At 55.0% G+C, this 12,770-nt stretch overlaps 1 protein-coding gene across 6 annotated transcripts in view; it reads left to right on the top strand.

Moving 5' to 3' along the window:
- The window catches only part of epas1b (endothelial PAS domain protein 1b), a 42,080-nt gene extending 29,553 nt beyond the window's left edge, over window positions 1-12,527 (top strand). For 5 of the 6 annotated variants that reach the window (XM_018766236.2, XM_018766235.2, XM_018766230.2 and 2 more), the window contains exons 5-16: window positions 833-951; window positions 1,272-1,474; window positions 4,857-4,963; window positions 7,346-7,493; window positions 7,590-7,807; window positions 8,821-9,014; window positions 9,121-9,231; window positions 9,691-10,157; window positions 10,251-10,377; window positions 10,498-10,603; window positions 10,872-11,027; window positions 11,205-12,527. In XM_018766236.2, coding sequence (XP_018621752.2) covers window positions 833-951; window positions 1,272-1,474; window positions 4,857-4,963; window positions 7,346-7,493; window positions 7,590-7,807; window positions 8,821-9,014; window positions 9,121-9,231; window positions 9,691-10,157; window positions 10,251-10,377; window positions 10,498-10,603; window positions 10,872-11,027; window positions 11,205-11,356 — 2,108 coding nt within the window. In that variant the 3' untranslated portion in view covers window positions 11,357-12,527. The remainder of the gene's footprint in view (window positions 1-832; window positions 952-1,271; window positions 1,475-4,856; window positions 4,964-7,345; window positions 7,494-7,589; window positions 7,808-8,820; window positions 9,015-9,120; window positions 9,232-9,690; window positions 10,158-10,250; window positions 10,378-10,497; window positions 10,604-10,871; window positions 11,028-11,204) is intronic. The other variant, XM_018766232.2, reaches the window with a different exon arrangement.
- The last annotated feature ends 243 nt before the right edge of the window (window positions 12,528-12,770 follow it).

Raw genomic sequence — 12,770 nt, 5'->3', positions numbered from 1 at the left:
TACCAAATGCCAAAATACAGATTTTTTTTTTTTAAAACCATAATTGAATCAAATGAAAGAAGACAAAACACTCTGGTTTTCCCGTTTTATATGCTGGTCATTTTTTAAAATTAACATTTAAACAGGCTGTGATGCATAATTATCGAGATTACATCACATTTACATAAGCATCAAATTTTCAAAGTCACTGGCACAATTGTTTATGTGCTTGGGCTGGGAGGAGATGCTGGCGATTATGGAATCGACACCTATTTATTTGCATCTCAAAGTAATTTAGATGTCTAGATACAGTATGAGTCCGAGGGGGATTTAATTCGCGGAGGTGTTGATGCAAATGAGACGGCATTTGTCACAGTCTGCTTTTGGGACCCGGGCAGTCTGTTCTAGCAGTTGGTGGATACAGTGTGGAAGTTATGAGTTTTATGCGCCGCTCACCTGCCCTTATTGGCAGGTGTCACCCCCCCCCCCGGGCCTCCACAGCTACATTTGTCCCTGTGCCTGGCATCAGGCGAACCTTGACCTTGTGATGTAACCGTGTTGCGATCTCCCGTGCAATTTCTCCACGGCTTTCGGACCCCCCTCCCCCGCTACCGCAGCGCGAGAATGTTCCGGCGACACGGCCGAAGTCTCGTATGTGTGTAATTCGGAAACGGGAGTAAAAAGCGCTCGCTTCAGTATTTACCTCTGAATGTTCCGCATTGCATTTGTGGGGGGGGGAAAAAAACGGCAGAATTCATACATCTGTAAAAGTACCGAACGAACCTCGAGCGGCGACGGCGACCGAGATGCGGTATCATCGTACGAAAATAACGCCGCCGACCTTTACCCCGAGGTGTAGGCTTCGGAAAGAAGAACAAGGAGATGAGCGCGGAGCGAGACTTCTTCATGAGGATGAAATGCACCGTCACGAATCGAGGACGCACCGTCAACCTCAAATCGGCCAGCTGGAAGGTGAGACCCGGAATACCGGAAGAATCGCTGCGCCCGAAATGATTCGCGAAGCTCACGCCTAAGTGATGACTGTAAGCACACGTTACGTAACAAAGAGGTTATCCGAACTGAAACGCCTTTGAGGAACCTCTGTATGATGGTAGACACTGAATTATATTCCGTTTTGTTGGATCGAACCCATTTTTTTCTGAATACGAGCCCTTGTCTGCATGTTCCCCGGTGCCACTCCCCCGATTTCCCAGCGGTCGGTCACGGGAGTTCCCTCCGCTGGCTCCGGGACAGCGGTTAAAAACCTTGACTGCCACTCGCTCATATTGCAGGTGCTCCACTGTACCGGCCACGTAAAGGTGTACAACAGCTGCCCGCCTCGCGTTCTCTGCGGCTTCAAGGAGCCCCCGCTCACGTGCGTTGTCATGATGTGCGAGCCCATCCCCCACCCCTCCAACATTGACATGCCCCTCGACAGCAAGACCTTCCTGAGCCGCCACAGCATGGACATGAAGTTCACCTACTGCGACGACAGGTGAGATGCGCGCGCGACGGTGGCAGGAGAACGTTGGCTACTTGGTCGAACGCGGCGACCCAGCGTAAGCAGCGCATCTAGCAGCGTGAGGTGCGGGCTGATAACGCCACGTAGAGGTCATCGGAAGTCGCTTCGGAGAAAAGCGTCTGCCGAGCGTGGGAATTTCAACAGCAAAATGCAAGGCGTCGCTCTACGCATTTTACACACGCGCACGGATCTGTACGGTTCGCCTACCGCAAAGACGGGTAAAGACGGAAGTTAATGCTCGAATGTCGGTTCCCCCCGAAGCCTCGGCTCTAGATAGATCGCTTCCCAATTACCTCCGCGGGACTAGATAATTACCCTCTTAGCGCAGCGGCCGACACGGGACCGAGTCGAGGAGATTTTTGGAGTTGACGGGTAAACGCTTTTTCTAAAATGTCTTTTAAAGCTATTTCGGGAAACACAAATAAGCTCCAGTCAGCTTCCCAAAGCTCAGTATATTGGCCAAGTGCAGGTGGCAGCGTTTCACCCGGCGTTTCCTATTCTCAGATCCTCCCGACCTCGCTCGGTGGGAAAAGCGCAGAGTTCCCGCGCCGCGCGCCTGGTGCGCGTAACGTCTCGAAGCGGGCGATCCCGAGCGGGCTCCGCCGGAGTGACGGCCTGGAGGTTGGCGTGTTGACGGTTACGGTAATGCGGGGTTTGCACGACGGAAGTTGGCCTTCTCGGGTGACGACGCCGCAGGTCGGCGTGCCGAGAGTCGGCGTGTCGGACGATGCCAAAAGCCTGGCGGGATGCGCCTCGATCGGCTCAAGCGGCGCCGCAAGAAAAACTTTCCAACCGAATGCTGCATTTTGTCTGAGAAAGGATTCTTTTTTTTTTTTTTTAAACCACGCGGCGACTCTTATTATTTATTTACCTATTTTGAAGAATTTGTATCGTACGTCACTGAATTGTCGTCATTCGCGCTGCACGGGTCTCGTCGCTTGTCTCGGAAAGTTGTGTTTAAAGCAGAAGGAAGAGAAACGAATTGTAAGGCGAATGCGACATCGAGTTCTCGCCATCGGTCCGCGTATTTTGAACTCTAACAGTTTCGCGGTACCCAGGATGCGGCTTTACCGTTCTCGGGCACACGTGCCGTCCGAAACCGCCTGTCCCGAGCGGGGTCGCGGCGAACCGGAGCCTAACCTAGCGGCACGGGGCCAGAGCGGGAGGAGACGCACCCAGGATGGGACGCCGCTCCATCGCAAGGCACCCCGAGCGGGACTTGAGCCCCAGCCCCGCCGGAGAGCAGGACCCGGTCAAACCCGCCGCACCGCTGCATCCCCCTTGTTCTCAGGCAGTCAGTAGAAATAAGCTAACTTAGAGGAAACGAGTTTGTGTTCTTTAAGGCACGTTAAAGCTGTCTATGCTGCAGCGATTCAGGCTGGCGACAGTAACGTGGTACGATAAAGACCTTTAAACAAGCCCGCTGTTTTCCTCCATCTCTTTCGCTCTCCTTTGCCCATGATGAATAAGCAACTGGGGTGGCCCAGCAGAGCTCTTGAAAACCACACACACACATCAGCACCGCATCACATTTATTCCTTTAGCTGATGGTTTTCTCCAAAGCAACTTGCAGCGTTAACCTTCCTGCAATTATTCACCCGTTTATATAGCTTGGTAATGTTGGAGTAATTTTAGAGTGTGTACCTTGCTCAAGGGTACTGCAGCCAGAGGTGGAGATTGACCTTGCAACCTTTGGGTCCAAAGGCAGTAGCACTAGCCACTACACTACCAGCCTTCGCTTTGCCAGCCGGGTACCCGCGTGTCACTCCCCATGGCCGGCGCTTCTTCGAACCCTGGCAGCAGCGACCGAGAACACGCACGCGCGCTCATAGCCGCCGTTCGCTCCTCCGCATCGCGCCCCCGCTGGGGATAGGCGGGATGGTATCGAGTCATCGCGGCACGCGCAAACGTTCTCGCGTTCGTAGAAGCTGATAATGTCGCCGCAAAGCAGGAGCAAAATGTTGTTACCGAGGGTGATTGTGGGTTGGCTGGGATTCCTTCGGCGCACAAAAAGAAAAAAAAATGCGTGGCCATTTTCGTCCAGATTATCATGCGATGCCAGAAGTGATTCAAACAGTAGCAATAATAAATGTGAACGCTTTCTGAGCTGCACCGCACTGCATGCCTTGTGCCTGCACCCCCAACCCCCCCCCATCCTGCTGGCCCCCGACACACACACACTCGAGGCAGTGACTCAGAGCTTATCTGAATTCCACAGTGGCTGCTGCCGCCACCGCTGTTGCAATGCAGAGGAAACGATTAGGAAAATGGTTTCAGAATAGATGGTCCTTTAACCCTCGTCTGCTCGCGGGGGGGGGGGCAGCTGCGCCACCATTCTTAAAGCAGCAGCTGTCCCTAGTTATGTAAGCGCTCCGCTTGGCAAAGGTGTCCCGCGGCCGGGGGGAAGGAGGAGGGGCCGGGCATCTCCCGGGAGGGGAGGGTCCTGTACTCTGCGGGACACACGTCTAATTAAAATTACAAGAGCAAACAGCGATGTGTTTGTAAAACAGACCTGGCAGACAGGTGCCATTTATTATTTATTGTGTGTATTTATATGGCAGATATCATTTGCCGTAGGGACTGGCTAGGGCAACGCGTTTGGAGCAAAAGTGAATTGCAACGAGTACAAAATACTAATACGGTGCCGGTTAGACATCGTGCCAAACAGAATTATGATCGATAAACACATGAAAACAACAGAGCCCTACACTAATGCCAAAGTTCGCATCAGTCCCTGATCAGCTTTCATCGGAACACTACGCGCATTTCCTGAAGCGCTTGTCCCACGCGGGGTCGCGGGGTCGCGGGGAACCGGAGCCTAACCCGCCAACTCGGGGCATAGGGCCGGAGGGGAGGGGACGCACCCGGGACGGGACACCGGTCCGTCGCGAGGCACCCCAAGCGGGACTCGAACCCCGGACCCGCCGGAGAGCAGGACCCGGTCCGACCCGCCGCGGCACCGCGCCCCTCTTCGGACCGCTACATTTAATTAATTTTTTTTACAGGGGTACAACAGCAGAAGAGCAGGACTTAAATCCTGGGCATTTAAGTTCTCTACTTGGAAAAGAGCGAACGCGAACTTAAATGTCCAGCACACACACACACATTTTCAGAACCGCTTGTCCCATACGGGGTCATGGGGAACCGGAGCCTACCCGGTAACACAGGGCGTAAGGCCTGAGGGGGAAGGGGACACACCCAGGACGGGACGCCAGTCCGCCGCAAGGCACCCCAAGCGGGACTTGAACCCCAGACCTACTGAAGAGCAGGACTGTGGTCCAACCCACTGCGCCACCGCACCCCCCCTAATGTCCAGCAGCTTTGTGAAATGCATTTTCCTCTCCGTACGCTGCAGAGTGAACGAACTGATGGGGTACTGCCCCGAGGACCTCCTGGGCCGCTCCGTCTACGACTTCTACCACGCGCTGGACTCTGACAGCGTGACCAAGAGCCATCAGAACCGTGAGTCTTCTTCTCGCTCTGCCTCCACGTAAAAACCTTCGGCGAGTTTCTCTCGCTGCCATCATTCCACCCGGAGATCTCCACCTGGATGGGCGTCGTCTCGACGCCGACTGTGTCCGTACCCAACTCGGTCAGTAGAACGAGGCGAGGCTCGCTGACCCGAGCACCACCTCTTTAATCCCTAGTGCGCGTTAGCATCGGTTTCACTAGTACCTTTGACCACGTTTCTCCGCGGCGAGGGCGTGCGTGAGAAGGTCCCCGTACTTAGCGGGTTGCCGAGATGGTTTCTTCGACACGGCGCTTACGTATTCCTACACGCTCCGGTCCGGTGTTGCCGCTCATCAAGGTTATGAAGTTATATGCATGACATGTTACGTGCCCGGGTCATTTTGCGTCTCCACAAATCACAGTACCCTTGACGGTGCGGTGTGTCTCACCGTCGGCTCGAGGCCTCAAACCATGCGGCAAAGTTTCCGCGGGGGCGGCGTCAGGGCAGGGAAAGAGGGGCGGTGGACGTCGGTCCCCTCCCGGCTCCGACGCGCACCCTTTTTTCGCCCTTTCGAATCCCCGTGGGACGACGCTGAAGGGCCGTTAGATCCCGCAAGGCCGCCTTCCTTCGCTCTCCATTGTGCCGATCGCGCGGCCGCCGAGACGACGACGAAAAGAAAAAAAAAAAAAAAAAAAAATCACCGCGGGACTCGCCGTTCCCTCCCCGGGCTGTTAATTACCCGCTCGCGAGAAACCGAATTAGCGCTCGTTTGTTCGCTCGGAAGGAAAGCGAACCGAAAAGGCCGAGAGAACGGGGAGAACAAAGGGAGAGGGCGCGTGATCCGATTAGCGCGCGCGAGGTCCGGGCCGGTTCCGCGAAACGGGGCTCCGGGGGCCTATTCCACCGTTTGTTTTGCGCCGCTGCTAGACCGCAGAAGGCGCTAAGGGTCTCTTCACCCGGTGTACCAGACGCAAAGTAATGTGTCCGTGCCCAGCCTCTCGGGGCTGTTTTCTTAGCCATTCGCCCCGTTTGCTTTTCGTTTCATAACGCCCATGAATCCCTTGCTGTATTTTTTTTTTTTTTGTTTAAATAAAACACACAAGAGGACCCTGTTAAGTCGGAGATGTGCAATGTAGTGCGGGGGTTTTTTTTTTCCCCCTCCCCCGCTTCTGGAGGACGGTCGGCTTTGCGCAAACGCCTCTAGGGCCTTTTCGGACCCTCCGTCTTCGGGTCTCTCCGCGTCCCGTCCCGTGTCGGCCTCTCTCCTCTCGGACTCGCGGAGAGTCCACGTCCGTTCCGTCGAAGCGGAGGAGCGCTCCGGAGTACACGCAGTTGGCAAAGGCCCGGTGTTTCGTGCGACGCTTTCTGTACGCGCGCGGCCCCGTCCGCAAAATTAAATTTCGGATGCATGTATGATTTATGAATACAATTTAAAAAATCCTTATTAGATTGGTTCTATTACGCAGAACCTCGGCTTGCATTAAGATGTCTTGTATGCTATTATCTTTGACCCGTGACAGAACAGATAATAGGCCAAGGTCTGGGAGCGATAGCGTGCTGCTTGCGGGCCAGGTGTCCCTTTCCAGACAGCCTCCAGATTAGCGCTTAATGAGACTTTCAAGGGAGATGGCTTCTCTCCCGGATGACATGTACAAATAATTAAGGGATTTTTCCGCTTTTTCGTAAGACCGAAACGAAAAGCGCGGGAGCGTCGCCATCGATCGTTACGAATTTCCGCGAGCGTAGCCGCGGGCGCGCGCACCTTTGCGGAGCTGTTTTCCGAGCCGCCGGGCGAAGGCGGCCCGGGGTTTAGATCCTGTGGCCGCGCCGCCATCCCCGTCCGGCGATACACGCAAGAGCGGCGGGAACCGTAGCGGTCCGGTCCGCGTCCGCGGCCAAAACCCAGGTAGGGCCCTGCTGTTTAATCGGCTAGAAAACACGGCGTAGCGGATTTGCTCGAGGGGCATATTCGGCTTTACAAATGGGCAAAATTACAAACGAATAAAGGTATCGGTTGATGATGGAAATGGTAATGAAAACAGATAGCCGCCCGGCGGTTTGGACAGCGAATAAACCGCAGGTGCGCGGCGTGCCGACGGCGGGTTAGCAGAGCGAACAACGGCGTTCGGTCCTCCGTGCGCGGCGACTCCCGGCCTCGCGGCGAGAACGCGGAGGGGTTGGCGCGGGCCGGGCAGAAGCGCGACGGGATGGGTCCGCGGAGCGGCGCGGGCGGCCGCCCTTGTTTGTTTTATTTAATCCCGCCCGATGCGAACCCGGGGACCCCGTCCTGCTCGGTTCCCACGCCCATCCCGGGTCTCTCCGATGCGGCGAAAAAGTGTATCCGGGCAGAACTGTGACGCCGGCCCCCCGTCGCCCCTCCCTCTCTCTTGCAGTATGCGCCAAGGGCCAGGCTGTCAGCGGGCAGTATAGGATGCTGGCCAAACATGGAGGCTACGTGTGGGTGGAGACCCAAGGCACCGTCATCTACAACAGCCGCAACTCTCAGCCGCAGTGCATCGTGTGCATCAACTTTGTCCTGAGGTACGTCGCAGGCGGCGGCGGCCGAACCGCAGGTCCGCTCCCCGTTCCGTAGCAGCGCGTACGTTTCCTCACGCTTGCCTCGGCATCCCTCCGCAGCACCATCGAGGAGAAGACGGTCATTTTCTCCATGGACCAGACGGAGGCCCTGTTTAAGCCTCACCACGCCCTGGGCATGAGCGCCTTCTTCAGCCGGAGCGGCGAGGCGGCGGCCGGCGAGGCGGCCGGCGCCCTCTTCACCAAGCTGAAGGAGGAGCCAGAGGACCTGGCCCAGCTGGCACCCACCCCCGGCGACGCCATCATCGCCCTCGACTTTGGTGAGAGCACCCCGCGACTCCGTTTTCCTCCTGCGGATAGTTCGGCCATCCTGCCCGCGTGCGAAAATCCGTCCCTCCTCCTCCGCCACGTGCTCACGCGCTCTTCTTTCGTTTGCCCCCAAAGACCTCTGGTGAACTTCCCATTCAATCGCTATGGGTTTAGCATTTACCCCCCCCACACACACGATTTACAGAGTAGGATTAATTGTACCAAATGACCGATGTAAGCAAAGATTTGTTTGATTTTTGCTTAGTTTCATTGAGGAATTGCCCTTTGTCATTGTTACTTTGTTACTTTTATTATAGATACTGCGGAATAATGAAGAATACGGATTAATTTTGCTCGGCAGCATCGCTCCCCTTTTTATGTCATTTGCCGAATATCGCGCGTCTGTTATCGGCCTCTCGCTCCCGCGAACGCAAACGTGAGATTTCGAAATCGCCCGATTCGGAAGGTGCGCGAAACGAGTCCGGGTCCAAAGGAAAAGTCGAGAGTCGCGAACGTTGAAGAGCGCGGCGCCAAAGCCGCCGGTCAAGGCCACGGACGGGTCAGTCGACACGGTCAATATAAGGACGTGCCAAAATCTATAGCGTAGTTACATCAGCAGCCGAATATGTAAACAGCGCAGGAAGAAGCGTGCGGTTATACTTTGAAAACATCGCGAGAGGGAGTTCTGCGTCGTTTGTCCATTTTTCTCTCGATCGCGCCGTCCGCGCGTACTTCGGATTTTTGGGTCGCCCCGTCCCCGACGCCTTCGCGATGCATGTATTTCGACGCCCGGAACGTCCGCGGTTTGCCTTCGTTTGCTAAATACTTCAAATTACTACAAAGTCATGCGCGGTACTTGCGTTCTATGAGAGTATCTTAAGGCCTACCCAACCTCACAGCTTTCCCCGATTTTCTCCTTCTTGACCTTCTGTTTCGCTTGCGGCGTCCTCCTCAGCCTTGCTGCCCCTTTCCCGTTATCATCCTCTCTCTCCGCTGACTCTTGCGCTTGTGGTTAACCCGGCAGGTCAACCGCAGTTTGAGGAACCGCACTTATACAACGATGTCTCCTGTATGCCCCCCCCTGCCAGCCAGCGCTGGGCCAACGATGGCCCCAAACCCAGCCCTGCTGGGGAAATGCCCAGCCTGGCTGCCACGTTCTCGGTGCCCCAACCGCCACCTCCGGGCAGCGCGACGCCCAGCCTGAGCAGCTGCTCCACGGTGCGTAATTTCCCGAAGGCTTCGCCGTGTGTCCGAGCAAAGCGCGCGTGACCGACGTTTCCTAGAATGACCGCTTTTGTCCCTGTCCCCGGCCGCGCACCCGCAGCCCAGCAGCCCTGGCGACTACTACTGCACCATGGAGAACGAGTTAAAGGTGGAGCTCACCGAGAAACTCTTCGCGCTGGACACCGAACCCAAGAGCCCGTGTGCCGGCCAGGTGAGTACAGCGACGTGCAGATGAAGCCGCAGCTCACGAGCCCCTCGCATCCCAACTAGACACGCTCGTCGGTCCTTTACTCATCCGCTGGCTTCGGACTGCCCTGGCACCTTCGTCAGCGCTTGCAAACGCCTTTTTATTTCCGTAGCTCCGGCGACCGCATGCAAATTATCCAAAACTCCGCTGCATCCGCCCACACGGTCCCCCCTCATGAGCAAACAGTGACAGCTCTGTACGGAGGGCTCCGTTTTCACTCGCCCTCCACATAAACGGTCGCTGTGGACCTGGCGTCATTTGAGGTCTCTTTCCTTCCGTAAAGGTAACAGGAAAACCTGCCGGGATTGCGGGCTTTGGTGTTGTGCGGTTTGCGTGCGTCTGCCCCGGGGCGGGGGGAGAGAAAGGAAGCGGACGATTAGCCGAGACAACGCGTAACCCACGCGCTCTTGTCCCCGAACCCAGATGGACGTCAGCGATCTGGACCTCGAAACCTTGGCCCCGTACATTCCTATGGATGGGGAGGACTTCCAGCTGAACCCCATCTGCCAGGAGGAGTCCCAGGCGGAGGTTGTCCCAAGTGGCACCCAGCACAGCTTCAGCAACATAGCCAGCCTGTTCCAGCCGCTGGCCGCTCCACCGCCCCTCCAGTTCAACCCAGCCGTGCACCCTTCCGGCGAGAAGAGGGGCCCCGGCTCCGCTTCCGTGAACTCTCGCCCCGACGTACTTTACTCTCGCACCGCACTCGTGCCCCCCTACCACGCCCCGGCCAGCACCCCGCTCTCCTCTATGGGCGGGCGACAGAACTTGCAGTGGCCTCCTGACCCGCCGTTACATTACCCGCAGGCCAAGAGTAGCGTAACGGAGCCGCTCTCGAGCAACCGGGCCTGCCGGAATATGTCTCCTCAGCGGCTGCCCCTCCATAGGCAGAGGTACCGGAAGTCCCGCGGTCTCCTGTCGATTAAACCTGTCGATTAAACCCGAAATGAACGGTGACAACCTTGGCTGACTGTTTCATTCAACAGGTCCCTGGAGAACTTTGTGCAGACCGCTAAAGACATGAGCCCAGCCCAGATCGCCTTAGCCAACAACTACAAGCGCAAACGGCAGTTTAAGTTTGAGGAGCGGCGCGCCTTTCCGCAGATGGACTCGGTGAGTTCCGCTACCCGGGATGCGCCGGGGCTGACCGCGCGGGAGCCCGAGGTGAAGGGATTCCGGCGTTTGCGTGCACGGGCCACGTGCTAATACCGGTTGCTGTTGTGGTTACGGCAGGAGAAAGCATCCCAGAGCGAGAGCACGGAAATGATGTGGAAGAGAGTGAAAAACGAGAGCTGCGCATTCATGGATAGGAAGTCTCTCTCAACCAGCGCGCTCACAGGTGCTTTCGCTTTCTTTTAACCGTCTACCATTTACAGAGAGCGTGAGTTGCATTGTACGCCTTCGGATTTAAGACTAATCGTATACATTCTCGTATGCAATGTCCCAGCTATGTGCTGAAATGGAACGAGTTGCCAAAGGACCCGGGTCTCTTAGAGGCCGGAGGTCCGGCTCGCGTTCTTGTACGTCAGCTCGATCCTGATCGCAGAAGCCTCTCGGCGAACTCACGCGAGTAACTTAGCGAACGACTCTCCTGCTGTCCCCTCCAGATAAATTCGCAGGCCTGCGGCAAGGTGTAGACCGGGAACGCGGGAAGAGCCAGTACCCCCCGGGTGGTGCCGGCGGACCCAAGAAAGCCTTCCCGGGCCAGTGCTACGGTCCGAACTTCCGGGAGTACAGAATGCTGCCTTCGGCCAAAATGCAAGGTGAGATACTAAGATCTGTGGTTCCGGTCTTTTGAAAACCCTCGGCGCGCGACACGCTCACGCGCCTCCTCCAAATTGCGGCACGCGCTCGGTCCGCAGATGCCGAGTCGGGTTCGTCAGGCTCGTTGGCGAACGCACCCGTCAAGTTTGCGCTGCTCTGTGGCCGTTCCCGTGCAGGCGTGGCGAGCAGATTGCTGGGGCCCTCGTTCGAGTCGTACTTCCTGCCGGAGCTGACGCGCTACGACTGCGAGGTCAACGTTCCGCTCCAGGGGAACCTGAACCTGCTGCAGGGCGGCGACCTGCTGAGAGCCCTGGACCAGGCCACTTAGACCAGCGGGCTCCGCGCCGGCCCTCGCCCGTCTCCGCCTCGCCTCGCCCTGCCCGAGCACGGCCTATAGCTAGCTGAGCAGCTTGCATATATCCTACAGGAACGGTAGCTTTTGGTCTACTTTTGTTGTCTTCATCAATCTAAGTTATATGCGTGTAACTTTTTTTGGCAAAAAGACTATATTGACTATTTACAGACAGCATCTTACCTGTTCAGTGTGTCCAGATATGATTGTGCCCTTCGACCCCGAACGCACCGTCTTGGATTTCACCACTTTCAGGTCTTCTCTTCCCGCTTTCCTTCTCTCTGTCTGCCTATTCTCCGCTGTCACAGACACACAAATATACTTCGAAGTTAAGTTTTGATCGTGAAAGGAGGACGCATTTATAGATTACGCTCCTCCGTTCGTCTGCTGTAAAAAACGATAGCTATTTTGAAAAACAAACGTTTATTGCTCCCCTTTCGAAGGAAAGGCCTCGCATTCCAATTCTGCCCTTTTCGAGCTTCGCTTCGGCTTCTCCGTCTCAACCGCCGAAGCCTCGGTTCAGCCCGTCTGATACCGGCGAAGATTCGCGCCTCTGTCCGAAGCCACAGTTCTGCCTCCCCCCGACGTTGAGATGCACTTTGTACGTGATGGATGATGCCGTACGTGCAGTACGGGCCTGACGGTCAATAGTCCTGCTTCTTCTGCCTTTGACGGAAAACTTGTATCAAGGGTTAAAGGTTGTACGCAGTTCCCTTCCGCAAGACTGCAACCCCTCACTGAGATGTAACTTGACTCTTTCCCTCTTTATCTTCCTCCCTCCCTCGCTCTTGTTCAACCTATTCTGTCCGACTGCCACTTTAAAACCACACACACACACACAGATAATACACACATTTGTATTTAAAGAATCTCTTAAGTTTCTTTGATAGTGTCTATGATGTTTAGTATTCATGTGCCTTGGTACTTCGTCTTATCTACCCAGTGGATGCGGATCAGATTCTTGTTTGCTCTTATTGTTTGATGAGCGGACTTCTGTTTCCACAGCGCTGGTTTCTCTTGTGTTTTTAAGTGTCATTTTGAGAGTATGCAGAAGCATCCTAACCTTGTTGGCAGGCCAGTACTGTTATTGATCTTTAGAGGAAAAAAAGAGGGGGAGAACAGAAATTTAAAAAAAAAAAAAAAAAAACATCTATGTGTGTTCCACTCTTTGACATGTAGCAGATTAAATGTTTAAATGTTTAAAATAGAAAACAACGAGCAAAAATTAAAAAAAAAAAAAAAAAAAAAAAAAAAAAGAATCACTTTCAAGATTATCAAAAGTGATGGTGCTTCGTAGATATAACCAACTTGCTTTTTTTTTTTTAAAAAAAAAAAAAAAAAATTTTATAAAGTTTCTGGGATCCACTTTAACGCTGTAATTTTTTTTTTT

Source organism: Scleropages formosus, chromosome 8 (assembly GCF_900964775.1).
Source record: "Scleropages formosus chromosome 8, fSclFor1.1, whole genome shotgun sequence".
In the NCBI taxonomy this organism is placed as follows: Eukaryota; Metazoa; Chordata; class Actinopteri; order Osteoglossiformes; family Osteoglossidae; genus Scleropages; species Scleropages formosus.
The sequence above is the reverse complement of the archived record's forward strand: the minus strand, read 5'-3'. Positions and strand labels throughout refer to the sequence as shown.